Consider the following 18,079-nt stretch of genomic DNA (forward strand, 5'->3'; position numbering starts at 1 on the left):
GCGACAACAGTGAACCATTCGGACCAACACCCGGTACCTTCTTCGCTCCAAGTGCTCTATCTCGCATCCTATCATTCTGCCGTTGCTGCACGCCCGCCTTCCACAGGCCAGCCCCATCATTCACACTGCGCGACTGATTTCGGGCCGCCAGCCTGGGCTGACATACCCCCTCTGGCCCCCTCGCCGCCTTTCTCCACTGACGCCCTCAGCGACGCTCTGTCTTCCATTCTCCTTTCCTTCAGCGGCGCGAGTTCTCACCCATCTCTGCGCCGAACAGGACCGCAGCAACCCCTTGCACGCCTCCTCAAGACCATTTTCCCTTCTCCCCACATCCCCGCACCGCGGATACTCCACCGACGTTGTTTATAGCACCCAAACTCCCAGCCCTGACCCCATCTCCGTCCCGAAGCAGCCAGTTTTCCTTCCTAGCTGCTGATCCTCTTCATTTCTTCCTTGGATTCTTTCTCTCACTGCCAACGCCTCTCCTCCTCCTGCTGCAACGTGTCCTGAGCCTCATCTCCTTCACCGCAAGCCACTGTGATGGAGGTGGTCTCGCCCTTCCCTTCCTGCATGCCGCTATCAATACCGCCATCACCTTCCCGCCGTCGAGCAAACTCCAGCGCCGCTCCATCATCCCTCCTCGTACGCCGCACCAGCAAGCCCGATGCTATCAACTCCCTTTTCACGCTTTCGTCTCCTCCTTCGTCCCCCACCCGCAGTGTATCGCGTCGTCGCACCGCTTCCGCGCTCAGTCTTCTCGGCGAGGCACACCCAGGCACAGTCTCAACCAGCCCAAGCTCAAATTCACTCCATGTTCCCTTTGCATGCCCGAGCATTAGCATGTCCACCGCGACCGCCACAGGCACGGTCCGCGCGCCCCGCGGTGCACTGCCGCTCGCCTTCGTCCCGCTCACGCCGATCATGGCATCTCCCACAGTGACGCCCGGAGTTAGCACATCACAAGAGGCGCGCGAGCCCGGGTCGTTGGCGGTCGCAGCGACAGGGCTAACGGATTACTTGACACGCGGAGACCACGCAGTTGCCTCCTCGGAGAGCAGTCATGGGTGCGAGGAGGGAGATGTGCCAGAGAGACCTACGTGGACTTCTACCCCGCCGACGCCCCCGTCGAAGCTGTCCATCTCACCTCCGCGCGCGAGAAGCAAGAGTAGGAGCAGGAGCAGGAGCGCTCGCCCTGCATCTGTGGCTGTCCCACCTGCTCCATGCAGCCCGAGCGCTGCAGTCCCACCCCTACCCTCGTCCGTTTCTCTCTCCACGATGTCCTCCTGCGGACGGCACCAGCAGCAAAGCGGCCGTGCATATATGCGAGACCGGCGACGAAGAATGTCTCTCCCGCTGAATCTATCAAAGCCGCAGCTGCAGTCGCCCATGACGGGCTCGGGGGCATCGTCACCCCTGCACGAATACTCAAGGTTGCTGGAAAGGGCCGCAAGCCCATTGCACTCGTCGGTTGTTGCAGTAGCTGGTACAAGGGAAGGCTCGATAGCAAGCTCGACGCGGGCCAGCTCGAGAAAACTGTTCCATCTGCACGCGGAAGAGGATGTGAGCGACGCAGAAGACGGCGAGGCAGCGCGGGGGAGAGAAGAACGGCAAAGCAAGCGGTATTCGCTCCCTCGGACTGTGCATCCGAGTGAAAAGGGACACAGCATCGAGCGCGGACGTCCAGGCAGCGCGCATTCACAGATGGATGCGAGTCCACGCGAGGCGCGCATCGCGATGGAGGTGGATAGGGTGGACGAGGAGCTCTGCAAGGCGGCGGTGGCACGCACGGAGGCGGACCTCGAGCGGCTGCACGCGGCGACGCGGCGGTATCACGCGCTGATGGAGCTCCTCGCGACCGAGGCCGGGTACCTCATGGACCTGCGCGTGCTCGTGACAGTGCGTACCTCTGCCCTCTTCCTGGCGCCTTAGCGGTGGCCATGACGGCGTTCTTGAGTTCTGATCGCCGCGCACAGGTCTATCTTGAGCAGCTCCCGACGCTGGCAGCGTCGTCGAACTCATCTGCGCTCTCGCTCCCTGCACTCGGCCTTGCGAGGAGCCTTCCGTCTTCTCGCTCGTCGTTTCTGCATCCCTCTGCTTCGGCTACGACTTCTGTGTCTGGTGGCTCGCAGGTGCAGGGAAGGCTTGGATCGGACTCGGGTCATGGGCCGCCGGTGGAGGGTGAGAAGGAGGTGAAGAAGGAGCATAAGCGGCAGAAGAGCAAGGAGAGGATCAAGGACAAGACAAAGGAGAAGGATGGAGGAAAGCGCAAGGAGAAGGATAAGGGACGCTCAGGGAAAGACGGGACGAAGGAAGGTTCTGATGAGGATGCCGGCGCTGACGTGCTGCAAGAGGTGGACGCAAGTGTGGTCTCACCACTGCAGGATGCACAGCAGCTGCGATGGAGTTCCAAGGAGGACGCGCCCACTCCAGCGCCTCACTCGCATTCATCGGCGTCAAAAGGCAAGCACGCGCGCCGGAATATCTTGGCGGACAAGGACGTGCGCACGGTGTGCAGGAACGCAAAGGAATTGTTGCGATTTCATGATGCGTTCGTGCGCGAGCTCCAGGATGCCGTTGGTGTGTATGGCCTAGGGCAGGCGTTCGTCCTCGATGATCAGGAGAAGGCGCGTATGGGTGGGCTGGACGGATTGACCGTGGAGGGTGTTGATGAGGTCGTGGCAGTCGTGGCGGAGAAGTTCGTCAGCCAGGTGCGTACATCGCTGCTGAGCTGGGTATATGCGCGTTGTTAAACATTTGTCGGTGACATCTCGCAGGCACCGTCGTTCAGTATCTACGAGACGTTCTGTCCAGGACACAACGAGGTCGCGAACTTGATTCGGAACTTCCAGGAGTGCTATCCAGGCGAGTGGGACGCATACGAGCAGCGCTGTTCACTCCTTGTCGCCGATATCGAGCTCAGCGCTGTCTTCGGCTCCTCCGATGACCGCTCTGCTCCATCAGGGAACGGTCTTCCTACATCAGCGACAATGACCGTGCCTATGTCTCCGCCGCTCGCCGATCCTGCTCGCAAGAAGCGGAGACATTCCACCACTTCGCTTTCCTTCTTGTCGTCTCCTCCTCGTGCGGATGCTATTCCTCCCATGACTCACACGCGTTCAGACCCCAGCAGTCGAGAGCGTGTACGCGAGGGCTCTTCCAGCTCCGCGCACGGACACTCGCGCAAGTCCTCGCAGTCGCAAGCCACCCGCTTGAAGTTCCTCGATTACCTCATCAAGCCCGTCCAGCGAATCTGCAAGTACCCTCTGCTGCTCGATCAGCTGAAGATCAAACGGCCACGGGCACAGAGTGCGATCGATACGGGCACACGCCCGTCAGCGCATGTCGAGTTGGGCGAGCGAATTGAGATGGGCTCGGATATTGTGGAGCGCGCGAGTGAGGCGATGCGCCTGGTCGTCAGGCTGGTCAACCAAGCGAGTGAGATTAGGACGCATATAGTCCGGTCGGCGCTGATCGCATCGCGCATGGTGTTCACTGTACCGCCGGTGTCGGCGGCGTCACATCATGGACATGGCCACAGTCACTCCTTCTCGTCCATGGGATCGTCGTATCGCCCGAAGGTGCAGGGTCTCACGCCAGAGTTCATTGCGTCGCTCGGCGCGTGTAATCTGGCTGGAGCGTTGGACGTCGTGCAGCATCCTCCTTTGCGCACGCCTGGTGGCGGCCCGTTGCGGGCGAAGTACCTCGGCGCGTTCTTGTACATGGGCGGCTACCTCGTTTTGGTCAAGATACCTAAGAGCGGTAAGATCTATGAACCACGATATTGGTTCTCCTTGGCTGGTTTTACCGTTGAGGACCTTGAAGACGATGATTGTGAGCGATTGACGAGTTGTATGACTGAATGGCTCCACTGATCTTGAGATGTAGCCTCCCTGCCGTTCTCCTTCAGTCTTTACGGACACGGTCATCACCTGCAGTTTGCAGCATCGTGCCACATGGAGAAGGTCATCTGGTTGACGGCTATCCAACACGCCCTGGCGGTATCTGCGCAATGGGTGAACGAGCCTCTTGAGAGCTTACCAGCGGACGATAAGCTCCTACCGACCCCTGCAGCGGAGGAAGGTGCGCCGGAGTGGACAACAAACCCCTTGCCCACTATCCAATCATTGTCCGAGCTCGAGGGCCAGGGAGACGATCCACGTTCCGATGCGCCTACGGCGCAACAGGGTCCCCTCGAAAAGCCAGCACCTATGCCGATCCTGGACAGTATCGCCCTCAGGCAGGAGCAGATGCAAGTAGCATCGTTTGCTGCTCTGAACCGACGTAACTCTACTGCATCCGTGAAGGCGTTCTTCTCCCCAATGACTCACGACTCCTCCACACGTGTTATGCGCCCGTCTTCTCAGGTACGCCAGCAGGTCGACCACGGTCTCCACGATGTCTTCTCGGAGGAGTGCATGGCTGCACGGTCCCAGGCCATGTTGCACGAACAAGACCTTTTTCAGCCACGGAAGAAGCCGGGAGCGGTGATGCCAAGGTCCAGTTCAGCGCTGAGCATCAGTGGGGCGGTGGCGTTTGCGTCGAGGAGGAGACGTGATAGCTCTGGGGGTCGACGCAAGGGGTCTTTGGATACTTTCGCGGACCAGGTTGACGCAGAGGGCAGCGCAAAGACGCTGACCGCTCTTACTGGGAGGGGCAAGGCAATAAGTACGAGAAAAAGCAGGAAGCCGCTCCCGTCGATCGTGCCTGCGGGAACATCTATCCTGTCGAAGGTAGAGTCGGAAGTTGAGAACGATGGTCCAACGGCCCGGGGTTCGACAGTTTTGCTGGATTCACCCTTTTCCGCGTCGCATTGCTCGTCGACCGCTTCCTCTAATGCCGAGTCCGTCCTGCCTAGCCCAGTCGATGCCGTGGAGCCACTTCTGGAGAGCGTGGATCAGGATGCGACCCTCCGCCCGTCGGACGTGCTGATGGTCGGCGTTGAGGATTGGAGGCCCAAGCGGACGCGCTCTATGGTCGATAACGTGAAGCACTTCTTCCACTCCCGCCCAGCGTCCCCGTCCTCATCGTCCGGCCACACCTCCCCTGTTCCTCCTCAGGCTGTTCTCCAGGAGCCGGAAGCCGAACCGCAGAATGGCTTCGTGCAGTGGTGGAGGAAAGGATCCCTGCGTCGGCGTGTGCAGAGTTCACCGGACGTGCCAGGGGACGATGCTCCGTCCGCGCTACCAGGTCGTGGTTTGGTGGACGGTCACGGTGGTGGTTCATTCCTCGTGCAGACGCTTGAAGACGTGTCCGGCGAGCACTCCACCTCTTCTCCGGCTTCCGCGGAGAACAGAAGTCCGGGCGATTCTCGGCGTGTTGCATTCAGCGAGACGATCCCGAGTAGGCGACGATCTCTCCTTTCGCCATCTGGTCGACAGCACGATTCCAGCCTGCAACATCACTCTGCCAACATTTCATCCCCCTTCTCACGCAAATCTCTCCGAAGCTTGTTCTTTCAGCGGTCGAATTCGTTCACGCCAGCCGACGGAAAGAAGCGATGACGATGCATGTCACCTCAAAATACCTAGCCATCTATGACTTTCCTAATATATGTCGCTGTAGCGCACCTTGATCGTACTATGCTTATTCTCGACTTTGCATCACGTCGCATACATTGATATCACAGATAGACAATCACATCATTTGCTTCGCACTGTATATGACCTTGTATCCTTTTGTCTCCCACTCCACACCCATATACCATGTACCATCATACAATTGCAGACGCATATAGAACTATCTCGTACACGTTCACATCGCTGGAGGCGATAGGGTTTTGCTCTCCTTGATCCTCAACAGCGACTGATGGCTTTTATCTGCCACAGGTAAATATCTCTTGCGATCGGGCTTGGAAGATGAAGATACACAGAAAATGACTTCTCATTCCTTGCTATTGCTACACCTTATAGATATGCCATACATTTTCCCCTCACACCAAGTTGGACGGGTAAAGGTATTCTTCGAGTGACACGAAATTCTCCTTGATGCTTCTCGCAGACACGAAGCGGTAGAAGATTGAGATGCTGCCCGCCTTATCGTTCGTGCCGCTCGCGCGCGCACCGCCGAACGGTTGCTGGCCAACGACGGCGCCGGTGCACTTTTCGTTGTAGTAGACGTTGCCGGCCGCGTTGCGCAACCGGTTTGTTGCCTTGAGGAGCGCGCTGCGGTCCTGCGCGAAGCTGTGGGTGATGTCAGGATGGAAGGGTAGCACGAGGTATGGGATGCTTACATTGAGCCGGTCAGCGCATATGGTGAGGTTGTGTCGATGAGATCAAATGTCGACTCGTAGTCTTCATTCTCGTACACGTACACCTGATGATATTTCCTCGATGAGTGGCAAGTATAGGCACGGCTATGAGTGTCACGCACAGTGAGGACGGGCCCAAAGATCTCCTCCGCCATAGTGACCGAGCGAGGGTCCTTTGTCAAGATGACAGTAGGTTGCACGAAGTACCCATTGGAGTCGTCCGCTACAGACCAGAACGTAAGCATAAAGCGTGCAGAGGAGATGTGTTCGGTACACTCACCACTGCCGCCAACGAGGATCTCACTGCCAGCCTCCTTCGCCTTCTTGATGTAGCCCGTAACCTTGTCGAATGCGGGTCGGCCACTTCACAAATCATCATTCATCAGTCACCGACTAGAGCAATTTAAGACACAACGTACATAACGGGTCCGATGAAATTGGTGAAGTCGGTGCACGGGCCGACCTTGAGGCTCGCAACCCCACCCAAGAGCTGGTCCTTGAAGCCGCCCTCCCAGATGGACTTGGCAACGTACAGACGCGAGAGCGCCGAACATTTTTGTCCTGAATGCCGATATGATTTGAGCGTGCTCTGTATGATCGTTCCGATTTTAACGTACCTTGATACTCGAATGCACCACGAATAGTCTGCGTCACCGCATTCTTCACCTCCGCTGAGGAGTGAACAAGGTGGAAGTTCTTGCCACCTGGGTATGTCATGCTCAGAACCAACATCTCACAACGCAGATACGCCCAAACATACCCGTCTCGCCAACGATCCTCGGGTATCCGCGATACACATCGATGTTCATCGCAATATCCTTCCAGAGCCTTTTGAAGACAAACGTACTCCCAGTGAAGTGCAACCCTGCGAACTCGCGGTGGGCGATGGCCTGCCCAACGACCTCTGCGGGTGGGCCAGGTACGAACTGGATCACGCCCGGAGGTATACCAGCCTCGAGGAAGACTTGCTGGATGAGGTAGTTGGAGTAGGTCGCGGCGGGTGCTGGTTTCCATACGACGACATTGCCGACCAGGGCCGGCGCTGAAAGGCAGGACATCAATGGCAAGCGAAAAGCATGCTATACAGAATACCCACTTCCTGCGAGGTTGCCGCCGATGGCAGTGAAGTTGAATGGTGAGACGGCGAGGACGAAACCCTCCAGCGCACGGTATTCTATCCGGCTAGATGGGGAGGTCAGGTCACATCCAATGCGACACGAGCGAGCATCGCTCACTTCCAGCAGCCTTTTGCATTCTTCGCCGGCTGCTGCGAGTACAGCTCCTCCGCGAACTTTACGCCAAACCTCAGGAAGTCCGAGAGCTGCAAGCACAGATGAGAGACACTACGAGCAGACCACATCATAGCACGTACCTCTGCCGCCGCATCAATCTCCGCCTGCCAGGCGTTCTTCCCCTGTCCGAGCATCGTTGCCGCCATAAGCTTGTAGCGGTATTTGCCACTGATGAGGTCAGCAGCCTTGAGGAAGATGGCAGCCCGGTCGTTCCACGGCATCGCCTCCCACTCCGCTTTCGCCGCGAGCGCACCGTCAATGGCAGCAGCGACGGTGGCAGGGTCCGCTTCATGGTACGTGCAGAGATGCTTTGCATGGTTGTGGGGCATCGGCTGCTTCGCCAGCTTGCCGGTTTTGACCTTGCATCGGATTCTTGTTCAGTCAACTGTGAGGAGATTGCGATCAAGGTGTGCTTACGGGCTTCCCGTTGACGATGCAAGGCACCTCGAAAGGTAGCTGTTGCTGCATCTCGCTCAGGGCGGCCTCGAGTGCCCTCCGCTCTTCCGAACCCGGAGCATAGCTCCTCTACACGTCGACACAATCAGTTCCGCTGAGGATGCGCATGTACGACCAGTTGATGTCACAAACCATAGGCTCATTGTCAGCCGCGGGAACTTTGAATGATGCGAGCTGAGGTGTGGACATGATGGGTGTTGCGGAACAAGAATGGATGTGGGCGATCCGGAAGCCCTGAACTATAACGTGCTGTGCTGTCGTGACTCGTGCACGACTACTTATCTCTGCCCATGACTCGCGGACCTAGGGAGAGATAGCAGAGCCAGGCACTGAATGCGATCGAGTTGATGATCACCAAGGCCGCAAATATGATTATACGGCATATACGATACACCAATTCCGAATGAAACGTGGAGAAGCCATCAAACAGTACACGGTAGTGCGTCCATATTCTCCTTCAATTTCTCCAGGAACGCATGAGATTCAAAGATACTTCCAGCACACCTCTCGCAGCCCGCCTGCGCCGACTTGGCGAGGAATGCCATCGAGAAGATCACGTCGGTCGTCGGCCGCATTCGCAGCTCCTCTTTAGCCCGCTCCTCGAAGTCGCGCCACCAACGCGGTGGACCGAAGCTGCAGCCGTATCGCGTGCCGTTGCATTGCATGCACTTCACGTCTTCGGAGCATTGGAGCAGTGCCTGAGCGGCCTGTGCACGCTGATGATGAAGATTGAGCAGTTGATGGTATGCGTATGCCGTGATGTGTTTCAGATCGTCATGAAGAGGGCAGTCCAGGATGTTCACGGACAGCGTGTATCGTGAGGCCACCTTTACTTCTTCTTCCAGCTCGAATCTCGATGCAATGGCATACACTCGAGTGGGGTACTTCTCGACGAATCGAGGAGCAATGAGCAGCTTCCGCAAGTTCTCGACCACACTGCTCAGTTCGTACTTGGTGGCGGCAGTCAACACGCTCGTCAAATTGTCAAGATCGTCGATGGTGGGATCGGGTACTGGGTAGACGAGGCGCAAGAGGGTGTCAAGGGTGGTGGGTGTCTCCGAGACGTCGATTATAGGATAATGGGCATCTGTGGAGCTGCCTTGCGGCAAAGTGAACATCTCCTCGAAGAAAGGAGATGCTGACGATAGGATACATCGATGAACAGCGAAGTCTACTGTTTCGGGTGAGGATGTTCGCAAGACTATGTCGCTGTCGGCGAAGTTGAAGTAGGAAGAGGCATCCATGTTAAATATCACTGTGGCAGTTCATCGCAGGCAGGACATCGTATTTATATGAGACGAGGAGGCTGACGAACCACACACCGGACAATCACACGTCAGACCAAACATGACACCAAGCAGTGTCTTCACGTGTACGATCTGTCTCCGTGATAATGATCGAGGGTGCAACAATATAGAACAGCGCACAATGTCACATACATCATCTTGCGGGAATTGGTAAACGCTTTGACTGTTAATTCCGTCACCGGCGACGGTCATAGCGATCCCTAGAAAGCCTGTCTCTGCTATGACTCCTCCGGCTATCCCGATCGCGTTCACCTCGATCGCGGTCTCTTGGACGAGGAGATCGCGAGCGTCTTCTGTGTTCTCTCGGGCTGTCTTTCGGGCTTTTGCTCATGCTGCGACGCCGGTGGCGCCGGTCGTCGTCACCCACATCGAAAACCATCCCATATTTGGCATCATCCCTAGAGACGCCTTCTCTGTACCTGCGGGTGACCTCGAGGTCCTCAAGGCCGCCGAACCCACCGGCGGCACCTCGACCGCTGTCGCCTCGTGGCGGACGCAGCCCCACTCTGGGGTTGTTCGACCAGGAAGTGTTCAGACGAGCAACGGACTGCGAGCTATTAGGCAGCGTTAGATAACGTCGTAACGACACGTATGCTGTACACTTACAAGTCCACCCAAATCCGACGTTCGTCCACGAGGACATTCTGCATCTTGAAGTACGCCTGCGGACATTAAGCAATGTAGCAAGCGAGAAGACAAGAAGACAATGCACCTGCTCGGCATCCTTTCGCTTGTCAAACTCAATGAACGCGTATTGCAGCGAGTCCCCTGTCTTCTTGTCACGAATCACCTGGCAGCTCATAATGGGACCGAAGCGTGAGAAGATGAGCTCGAGGTCCTCATCTCGGGTGACCGGGTTGAGCTTGCAAACGAAGAGGACATTTTCGGGTGGCCTCACGTTGGCGAACGGGAGGTCTCCGACCATCTCCAGTGTCAGTGCAGAGGCTCGCGCAGCTTGTTTCCGCCTTTCTGCCTCCGCTTCTTCTTCGGGAAGAGCGGCCAGTGGATCTTCGTCCTCAGCGATGCGAGTAGAGTTATCTGGGGGTTTCGTAGGAATGGAGTCAGGGACTACTAGGCCGGAAGGATCTTCAAACGGGTCGTCTGCGAGTTCCACTGTGAACTGATATCATTGAACGGACGCAGTTGATGTACTCACCCAAGATCTCCACATGCCTTATCCTGATATCTTTGAATGGTCTTCCCTCCTGATCTACGAAGACGTCGTTCAGCTTGTCCAGAGTGTCGAGTCCCTCAACGACATGCCCGAAGACCGCGTGTTTCCCGTCAAGGTACTCGATGTCGTTCCCCAGTGTGATGAAGAACTGGCTACCACAGCCGCCCTTGCCCTCTCCGTCGATGGCTGGGGCGACAGCCATGGACACCGTTCCCTTCTCCTTGTGTTTCAGGCGGGGCACGAACTCCGGGCTGAAGTAGCGAGGTTCTTGTTTCCCTTGCTGCGAAGCTATCAAAGACCAGATGGACTCGCCTCCCGTCCCTGTAGCAGTTGGGTCCCCTGTCTGGGCCAGGAAATCTTTAGACACTGGAGGATCCGTCAGAACCTGTGGAAATTACCACGAGGTGATAGCTACCGCACCGTTGAAGAAAGCATTGAGATTGTAGTAGTAAATCTTGCAAAGTTTCAGGAAGTTTTGGCACGTCTTGGGACACGCTTCTACTTCTAAGTCGATGACCAAGTCACCTAACGAGGTCTCCAGCAAGACAGACATTGCCGGTGGTGATCGCAAGACGGGGTCGACATCAAGCCCGAAGACGCCCAGGATAATGCGGTATTAGAAATAACAATATCAAATTGCAGTTGAAACACACCGGGGGCATGAGCCCATGATTCCACCGGGAACATTTTAGACACATTGTGATAACAGTCACAATGTAATTATAATGTTACTGATGTAAACATTATGAAATTATTTGAATTGTTTCGAGTGCCATCATTGTGGAATAATTGTGATATTATTCAGAAAGACACTATAATGCGACAACAATTTTGCTCTAGCCAGCATTCACACAACATGTTGACATCATTTTGAATGGATCTTAAGAGTACATTAGAAATGTGATCAAGGTGAGGTTACAATGAGTGCCAGATGCTTTCCATCATGTGCTGGCTGGAATCATCTTGAACGCATCAGGGATGTCCTAATATGGTTAGCACATTACTATATATGATAATGGTATCTATGCGATCACAGTGAACCCAGTAGGAACATCTTGAAGACATCACAGTCCCTCATGGATATCATTTAGAATTTTATCACAAGAAACATTGACGATGTTACTGCAATATTGCTGGAATGCTGCTAGCTGCAACATTGGGATCTCATTGTTATATCTTTATGAATGCTATCAATTTTGTCCCGCAATGTTGACACTTAAAACATTCAAAATAGTTTCGAAATGTACACACTGATAACATTGTGTAATTATTTGGACTGTTATTACAATGTGTCCAAAATGTTCCCGGCGGAATCATGGGCTCATGCCCCCGGTGAACACTGATGGTGAAACGGTATCATGCTTGCCTTCCACTTAGTTGTGCAGCAAGCGGCGCGGGTTCGACTCCCGCTCAGTGTATCGTTTTTTCCGTTCAACATCGCTACCGCAATTTGAAAGCTCCTCCTTATTCAGCTTAATGCCGACCAGCTGAGTTCCAATTTTCCTGCACCAACTACGGCTGTACTGCATGAGTTTTGCTCGACCTGCACTTCCTCTGTATATCTCTTTTTCGGCCTCTCGCACGGTGGTATCTAGCGTACGGCGCAGGAACCTCAATTGGAATGCAGTCAGACGAGAAGAGGCGGACCATCGCGCAAGCTCGAAGCTCTTCGAGGATGCCGCACGGGAGGAAGCTGAAGAAAGAAAGCATCCTCCTTGTCCGAGTCAAGTATCCATCCTAGAAGGCCAGAATGAAAACTGGACAGGCGAAGAGTCAATTCAGGATGCGGTCTTGCGCATGCTCGTTGACAAGTACAAGCCTCTGCGGAGTGGCCCTATCAGGACCGCAGACGAGAAGCTGAAGCAGGATCTTCCGAAGGTGTCTGCTCCGGACACTATTACGGGCCTGACTAGCGATATCAGCGCAGGGGAGCTCGCTGCGAACATCAATGCAAGCAGCAACACCGCCCAGGATGCTCCCAGGCGTTATCTCCCTGGAGAACCGCTGCTTCCCTCCATCGAGGGACATAAGCCATGGCACACGACGTTCAAGGTACCGTCGCACGCGACTTCGAACGTTCGTCACGGTCACTTCCCTTCTCCGTCTCCCAAAGCCGCCCCCAGCCCTGTGCTCGATGAGAAGGCGAAGCGGAAAGAGAGGGAGACACGGCGGCGCACGGAACAAGCTGGAAGGTTGTCTAGAGCTAAAGAGTCTACACTGGACTATCGTCTTGGTATCAAGGGCGATGCCGCTGTGCAGAGGCGGGTGAACCCAATCACGCTGAAAGGCTGGGCGAGTCTCGTTGAGGACAGGATTGAGGTGCGTTAGCTCGATCTGTAGTATGCATTGCTGCTGATCATCACGTAGAGCGCCCGCCAGGAGGGCTTGTTCAGAAATGTCAAGGGGCGTGGCCAACCTCTCGAGTCGACAACGCAGGACAGCAACCCATTCATCGCTAGAGAAGAGTTCCTGATGAACCGTATTGTTCAACGTCAAGGCGCAGCTCCTCCTTGGGTCGAAGTGCAAGGAGGTCAGTGTTTGTTCTGGGTCGAAATCTTACATCATGCTGACCAATGCACAGAGATGGAGTTAGCCGTCACATCTTTCCGCACGGTGCTGAAACAATCATGGACCAGACGTGCCATCCGGATGTTGACGCTGCAACCAACAGATCTCCTACCCAAGCTGACGCTGGATGATGTTATCGCGCTTCGGGATGCGGAGTGGGAAGCCCGAGAACAGGCATTCCACGAAACAGCATTGGAAGAGGTGAATGCCCTTGTGAGGAAATACAACGGTCTCGCCCCTTATGCGGTGCGCAAAGGATATTACTCGCGAAGCGCGGAGCTGGACAAGGCGTATCGGGACTCTGCAGAGGACATCCTTCAGGGCCTCGCCGAAAGGATGAGCTCCGTTAATAAGAGTGGCCGTTTTTCCGGTGTCACTGATGGTTGGGAAGATGATGATAGGGCTACAGAACCACCGGGGGTCACTTCCTCCGTGTCTAGATGGACTCTGCGCGACTTGCTGCGGGATTGGTGGACGAGCTTCAGAGGGCGGTGATAGCACCATGTGCGGTGTACAGCTTTTCTAGCGTCTCCTTGTTCTGTATACGTATTGACAGCTGTGCTTCTAAATGTAGGCCTTTTGTATTTGTGCGATACCTGACACACTCGTGACCTCTTCTGCATTCTGTCTCACCCATGCCAATTTCTATCGGCACATTCGGTGTCCTGTTTTCTTAAAGCGATTAACTTTGATTACGGAACTTGCAGCGTGGTACCCTTTATGCTCGCCTCACAATCTCCGGAGCCGGCTGTGGCGCTCGCATCTTTGGAGGCGTCGGTGGTCTGTGCATCTCACATTAATTGCAGTGTGTCCAGGTACTAGGAGGCTAAATGCGCGATCGGCGATGGAGGTTCCCCCAGAAGCAGAAGTTCACCGGGCCATGAAAAGAGGAATAAGAAACTCCGCGAAATCGGAGAACAGACGAATACGAATGATGATGGCTCGCCTCATGGCCGGCCTCGCGGGCGTGCTTCTCAGGAACATTTCAGATACGCAAACTAAAAGCGCCGCAGTATTTCTTTTCCATCTCCTTCAACATCTCGGGTCTTCCTTCTCTCCTGTAAGTTGCTCTCAGTCAGCGCTGTTACCATGTCGTCCTCTGAAGAGATTATGGTATGTCACATTATCGCAAGCTCGAGGGTGATGCAGCACTATCTAACGGGCAGTCTTTATCGCGTGGCGCCATGCCATACTTCTGCAGCCAGGAGACATTGTGTCCGTCCAGCACGGACCAAACGGCAACAAAGACGGACTTGTTATCGGCTCGCACATCGACTACGCTGTTAGTAACTTCCTCTGTCTTTTCCTAGTCGGGATAACCAGAAATGTCCCTTGTCCAGGGTCGTCAAATACTTGAGGTCCAGCTGGAGCCTGGAGAGATCTATAATGCGTGGTACGATGCTATTCTTCGTTTCATCATTATCCAGCTTTTCAACTGTCCATTATCTCGTAGGTACCCTACTGTGACCCGCGTCAAACGTACTATCTCGTACTCCCGTCCAGCTCTGCCGCATAAGGCACGGACGATAGAGCGATTCGTCTACTGGTGATCGCTCTCGATCTCCAGTGTGTTCCTACCGACAGCCTCAAGCCATGGTAGGCTCTCCACTTTGTTCACCACAGGCGTCCTGGTCATCGCTTCGCAGTTGGTGGCACTCAGTACTGCAGCGACAGGACGAACAATATCTCTATAAATATGTATTTCACATAGTCTTATTTCAGGAGAGAGTTCACCCGGATGTTTGCATGTATTCTTCTTATCGTCGCACAGTTGTCGTTTGCTCTCAATTCCAGCTTAGGCTGTTCGCAGTTTCGGACGGGATAATGTACCGAAGAGGGCGGGGAGTACACCGCAAATATACAAGAATAGCAACAGTACCATCAATGACATCTAAGCTGATTGCAGAGGCAAAGCGAATGTCATGTTAAAAATCACGCACGATGATAGCCTTCGGCGTGGCTCCGGCGGGACGTCCTTACCATTGCTTCAAGATGGACTCCCGCATGGCAACATGCTTTCTCTCGGCGTGAGGCGCATCTCTCTAATCTCCCGTGGGCAGACGAGACAATTCCTTCGAATCTTTGCAGGTTCCGGATATCCTTGTCTGACCGTCTAACGAATAGCTTAGCTGTACGACCTGTTGAGTCGAGATATGAGCGAACAGCCTAAATGAATGGTGTTTATGCGGATGGCTTAACAAGTTTGAGCTATTGCTTGCCCTTCTGACTTCATCACTTGTAGCTAGTAATTACGGCCCTTCCGAGTTTTCAAGAAATGTAAGGATGTTGAGTTCGCGGATGACCACTAAGACCGGCGTCTAACTAAGAGCGCTAGCGCTGAGCGGGAGACGTGACGTGACGAGCACATGACATCGTAACGCGTTCTGGTGCACTGAGCGCCAATTATCATCTTCCGGGCCTGTCTTGCTCTGAAGCTTGCTGTGAATGCCGGGAACTTTGCTTCATCTCACTGGGCGTATTTCGAACGTCATAAAGCATCGATGGTCCAGGCTGCTGTCGTCCGACGCGGCGATCAAGCCTTACTATATTACCACGCCAATATTCTATCCTAATTCAGGTGAGCATCTTGGGTGAGGATAACAGCTTAGAACACTTTAGCGTGAAGTTCGCGCTGAAGATGAAATAAAGTAGCGGCTATTTTGTCTCAAAGCCTATCGATTATGTTCTGCACGGTCTCAACCACCATTTCTCGGATGCGAACGCGACATGTTATACCGACCTTCGAGGACTGCGCGTGGTCACTGTAGCCTCGTTCATTTCACGTATACAGGCGCGCCGGTACTCTCACTCTGCCACCATTCTCTTTTTCGTTCTGTTGTGCTTATCCAGTATGACAGAATGGCGCTAACATTTGACTGTAGTCCCTCACATAGGACACCTTCATTCAATCGTAATTGGCGACATACTCGCGCGTTACGCTCGGCTTTTGCATCCGAAAAGGCAGGCGAAACTCGTAACAGGAACGGATGAGCATGGCCTCAAAATCCAGAAAGCCGCACAGGCCAGAGGCATGGAGCCGCTTGCGTTCTGCGACGAGCTTAGCGAGCATTTTCGTGTGTGTTCCTTGCATCAATCACCAAGATGCTTCTGAATTAAAAATCCTTTTTGGCAGGCATTGGTTAAGAAAGCGGACGTTGACGCCACGCGATTCTCGCGGACCTCGGAGAAACAACATTGCGATGCAGTGCAGCATCTGTGGGTAGGCATGTGCCTATGTTTCTCGCTATAAGCAATGTATGACATCCAATCAACTATAATGTAGCGTCAACTAGAGGCAAAGGGTTTCATCTACAAAGGCCAGCACTCAGGATGGTACTCCGTCTCTGACGAGTGCTTCTACCCAGAACTACAGGTCTCGCGGAAGAGCTCTTCTGACGGAGCTGAGGAAGAGGTCTTCGTCTCCACGGAAACAGGCTCACTCGTTGAGTGGACGGAAGAAGAGAACTACAAGTTCCGGTTGTCAGCGTTCCAAGCTCGTCTTAGGGAGCACTTCGCGGCACACCCGCGTGCAATATATCCCCCGCAGCACCACACGGACATCCTTCAGTCGCTCGCGGAAGACACCCCGCTGGAGGACTTGTCTGTGTCAAGGCCGAGATCTAGGCTGAAATGGGGTGTTCCAGTCCCGGGCGACGATGAGCACACGATTTATGTGTGGATCGATGCGTTGACTATCTACTTGTCATCTGTGGGTTATCCGTGGACGCAACAAGCAGGTGATGGATTCAGCAGCGGCTGGCCGCCGAACGTGCAGGTAATTGGAAAGGATATTCTCCGGTCAGCCCCGTCTTTTTCTTTGCTGTAATCTTGACATATCACCCTAATGTGCAGACCGATGCCTCTAGATTCCACGCGATCTACTTTCCAGCGATGTTAGCAGCCCTCGACCTTCCGTTCCCCAAACAACTGCTTGCGCACTCCCATTGGACAGTGAACAAACATAAAATGTCCAAATCTGTTGGAAACGTCGCTGATCCCATTGAAGCTATCGACGAGTTTGGCATTGACATTGTTAGGTGGTACCTTGCTCGTGTGGGTGGGCATTTCAAAGACGACGTCGGTGAATACTATCTCTCGTGCAGCCTTTCTCTTTAGTGAAAATAAATCCCTTATCTCGATAATTTTTTCATCAGATTGGTCACACGAACAGCTGGACAAGCACTCGAAGGAGATAACCGCTCTCCTCGGCAACCTCTACTCCCGTATAACATCCCCTAAAATTATGGAGCGCGGTCAAAGTGATACACGGCCCCCGCTACTTCGCCTCGTCCGGCCTGAGACCGATACCTTCCTGGAGAAGGCCCTTCAGGTACTGCCTGCGTACAGGGAGAATATGGACGAGTTGCAGATAGCAGCTGCTCTGGAGCATGTCGTCTCAGTCTTGCACGAAGTACGTGCTCCTATAAGAAACAATTAGGCTGTCTCTGACATCAGGGTATGAACTCATTACGTTTGCCCCTTCTCCTGCAGACCAACGCCCTCGTGACGCAAACCAAGCCTTGGGACAAGAACACTCATATGGAGCTTGTATCTGCCGTGTACCATCTCACTCTGGACGTGCTCCGCATGTGTGGTGTGCTCCTGCAACCGTTCATGCCGGGCAAGGCGGGCATGCTGCTGGACGCGATGCACGTGCCCGAAGACCAACGGACGATCGAGTTTGCGGACATCAGGAGGCCGTGGGCAGGGTATGTTGAGCCGACGCCGGTGAAGCTATTCCCGATGCCGAGGGCGAAGGCAGAGTAGAATATGTGATTCGATGTGCTTGTACCTCCCATTGTCATATCTCATTCTCTGCATCATCTGAACGAGGATTTTGATAGGCTCCAAAAACCGCCGTGCCCCACCTGCAAATGAGGTGTCATTCATAAATGATCACTGCGTCATAGCGTTAAATGCAGAACGAACGTAATGTCTGCGATGGAATGAGACTCTCTGCGCTTTTGAATCAGCGATATATACTCATAAGCAGGGTGAAATGCATTCATCATATAACGAGGTTTAAGTTGTTAGC

General features: G+C 54.3%; 7 protein-coding genes and 1 non-coding gene across 8 annotated transcripts; 5 read left to right on the plus strand and 3 right to left on the minus strand.

Moving 5' to 3' along the window:
- Window positions 1–1,734: 1,734 nt before the first annotated feature.
- LAESUDRAFT_653459 (Dbl homology domain-containing protein) lies at window positions 1,735–5,501 on the plus strand (the record flags this gene model as incomplete). Its single annotated transcript, XM_040904420.1, has 4 exons — window positions 1,735–1,896; window positions 1,974–2,708; window positions 2,775–3,831; window positions 3,943–5,501. 4 exons carry the CDS (start codon window positions 1,735–1,737, stop codon window positions 5,499–5,501), a joined length of 3,513 nt encoding a protein of 1,170 aa, XP_040764179.1.
- A 428-nt stretch (window positions 5,502–5,929) lies between these two features.
- On the minus strand, window positions 5,930–8,184 carry LAESUDRAFT_653277 (delta-1-pyrroline-5-carboxylate dehydrogenase; the record flags this gene model as incomplete). Its single annotated transcript, XM_040904406.1, has 12 exons — window positions 5,930–6,179; window positions 6,230–6,312; window positions 6,370–6,470; window positions 6,528–6,610; window positions 6,667–6,808; window positions 6,865–6,951; window positions 7,008–7,289; window positions 7,344–7,429; window positions 7,483–7,568; window positions 7,620–7,898; window positions 7,957–8,064; window positions 8,128–8,184. The coding sequence occupies 12 exons, from the start codon at window positions 8,182–8,184 to the stop codon at window positions 5,930–5,932; spliced, it is 1,644 nt and encodes a 547-aa protein (XP_040764180.1).
- An 85-nt stretch (window positions 8,185–8,269) lies between these two features.
- LAESUDRAFT_736864 (uncharacterized protein) lies at window positions 8,270–9,239 on the minus strand (the record flags this gene model as incomplete). The annotated part of the gene is made up of 2 exons (XM_040910728.1): window positions 8,270–8,298; window positions 8,489–9,239. 2 exons carry the CDS (start codon window positions 9,237–9,239, stop codon window positions 8,270–8,272), a joined length of 780 nt encoding a protein of 259 aa, XP_040764181.1.
- A 238-nt stretch (window positions 9,240–9,477) lies between these two features.
- LAESUDRAFT_736865 (cyclophilin-like protein) lies at window positions 9,478–11,029 on the minus strand (the record flags this gene model as incomplete). The annotated part of the gene is made up of 5 exons (XM_040910729.1): window positions 9,478–9,856; window positions 9,909–9,964; window positions 10,015–10,403; window positions 10,459–10,842; window positions 10,897–11,029. 5 exons carry the CDS (start codon window positions 11,027–11,029, stop codon window positions 9,478–9,480), a joined length of 1,341 nt encoding a protein of 446 aa, XP_040764182.1.
- Window positions 11,030–11,812: 783 nt separating this feature from the next.
- On the plus strand, window positions 11,813–11,894 carry LAESUDRAFT_t49. The gene has a single exon. It is a non-coding gene; the product is annotated as a tRNA-Gly (tRNA).
- Window positions 11,895–12,003: 109 nt separating this feature from the next.
- On the plus strand, window positions 12,004–13,539 carry LAESUDRAFT_653321 (uncharacterized protein; the record flags this gene model as incomplete). Its single annotated transcript, XM_040904408.1, has 3 exons — window positions 12,004–12,795; window positions 12,844–13,006; window positions 13,058–13,539. The coding sequence occupies 3 exons, from the start codon at window positions 12,004–12,006 to the stop codon at window positions 13,537–13,539; spliced, it is 1,437 nt and encodes a 478-aa protein (XP_040764183.1).
- Window positions 13,540–14,133: 594 nt separating this feature from the next.
- On the plus strand, window positions 14,134–14,594 carry LAESUDRAFT_736867 (uncharacterized protein; the record flags this gene model as incomplete). The annotated part of the gene is made up of 4 exons (XM_040910730.1): window positions 14,134–14,157; window positions 14,246–14,326; window positions 14,385–14,437; window positions 14,498–14,594. 4 exons carry the CDS (start codon window positions 14,134–14,136, stop codon window positions 14,592–14,594), a joined length of 255 nt encoding a protein of 84 aa, XP_040764184.1.
- An 871-nt stretch (window positions 14,595–15,465) lies between these two features.
- Window positions 15,466–17,899, plus strand: LAESUDRAFT_725881 (uncharacterized protein). Its single transcript, XM_040908908.1, has 7 exons — window positions 15,466–15,622; window positions 15,927–16,120; window positions 16,178–16,264; window positions 16,328–16,842; window positions 16,911–17,125; window positions 17,199–17,455; window positions 17,536–17,899. Exons 1-7 carry the CDS (start codon window positions 15,490–15,492, stop codon window positions 17,809–17,811), a joined length of 1,677 nt encoding a protein of 558 aa, XP_040764185.1. The 5' UTR covers window positions 15,466–15,489; the 3' UTR covers window positions 17,812–17,899.
- The last annotated feature ends 180 nt before the right edge of the window (window positions 17,900–18,079 follow it).

This window comes from Laetiporus sulphureus (genome assembly GCF_001632365.1).
Source record: "Laetiporus sulphureus 93-53 unplaced genomic scaffold LAESUscaffold_20, whole genome shotgun sequence".
Taxonomy (NCBI): Eukaryota; Fungi; Basidiomycota; class Agaricomycetes; order Polyporales; family Laetiporaceae; genus Laetiporus; species Laetiporus sulphureus.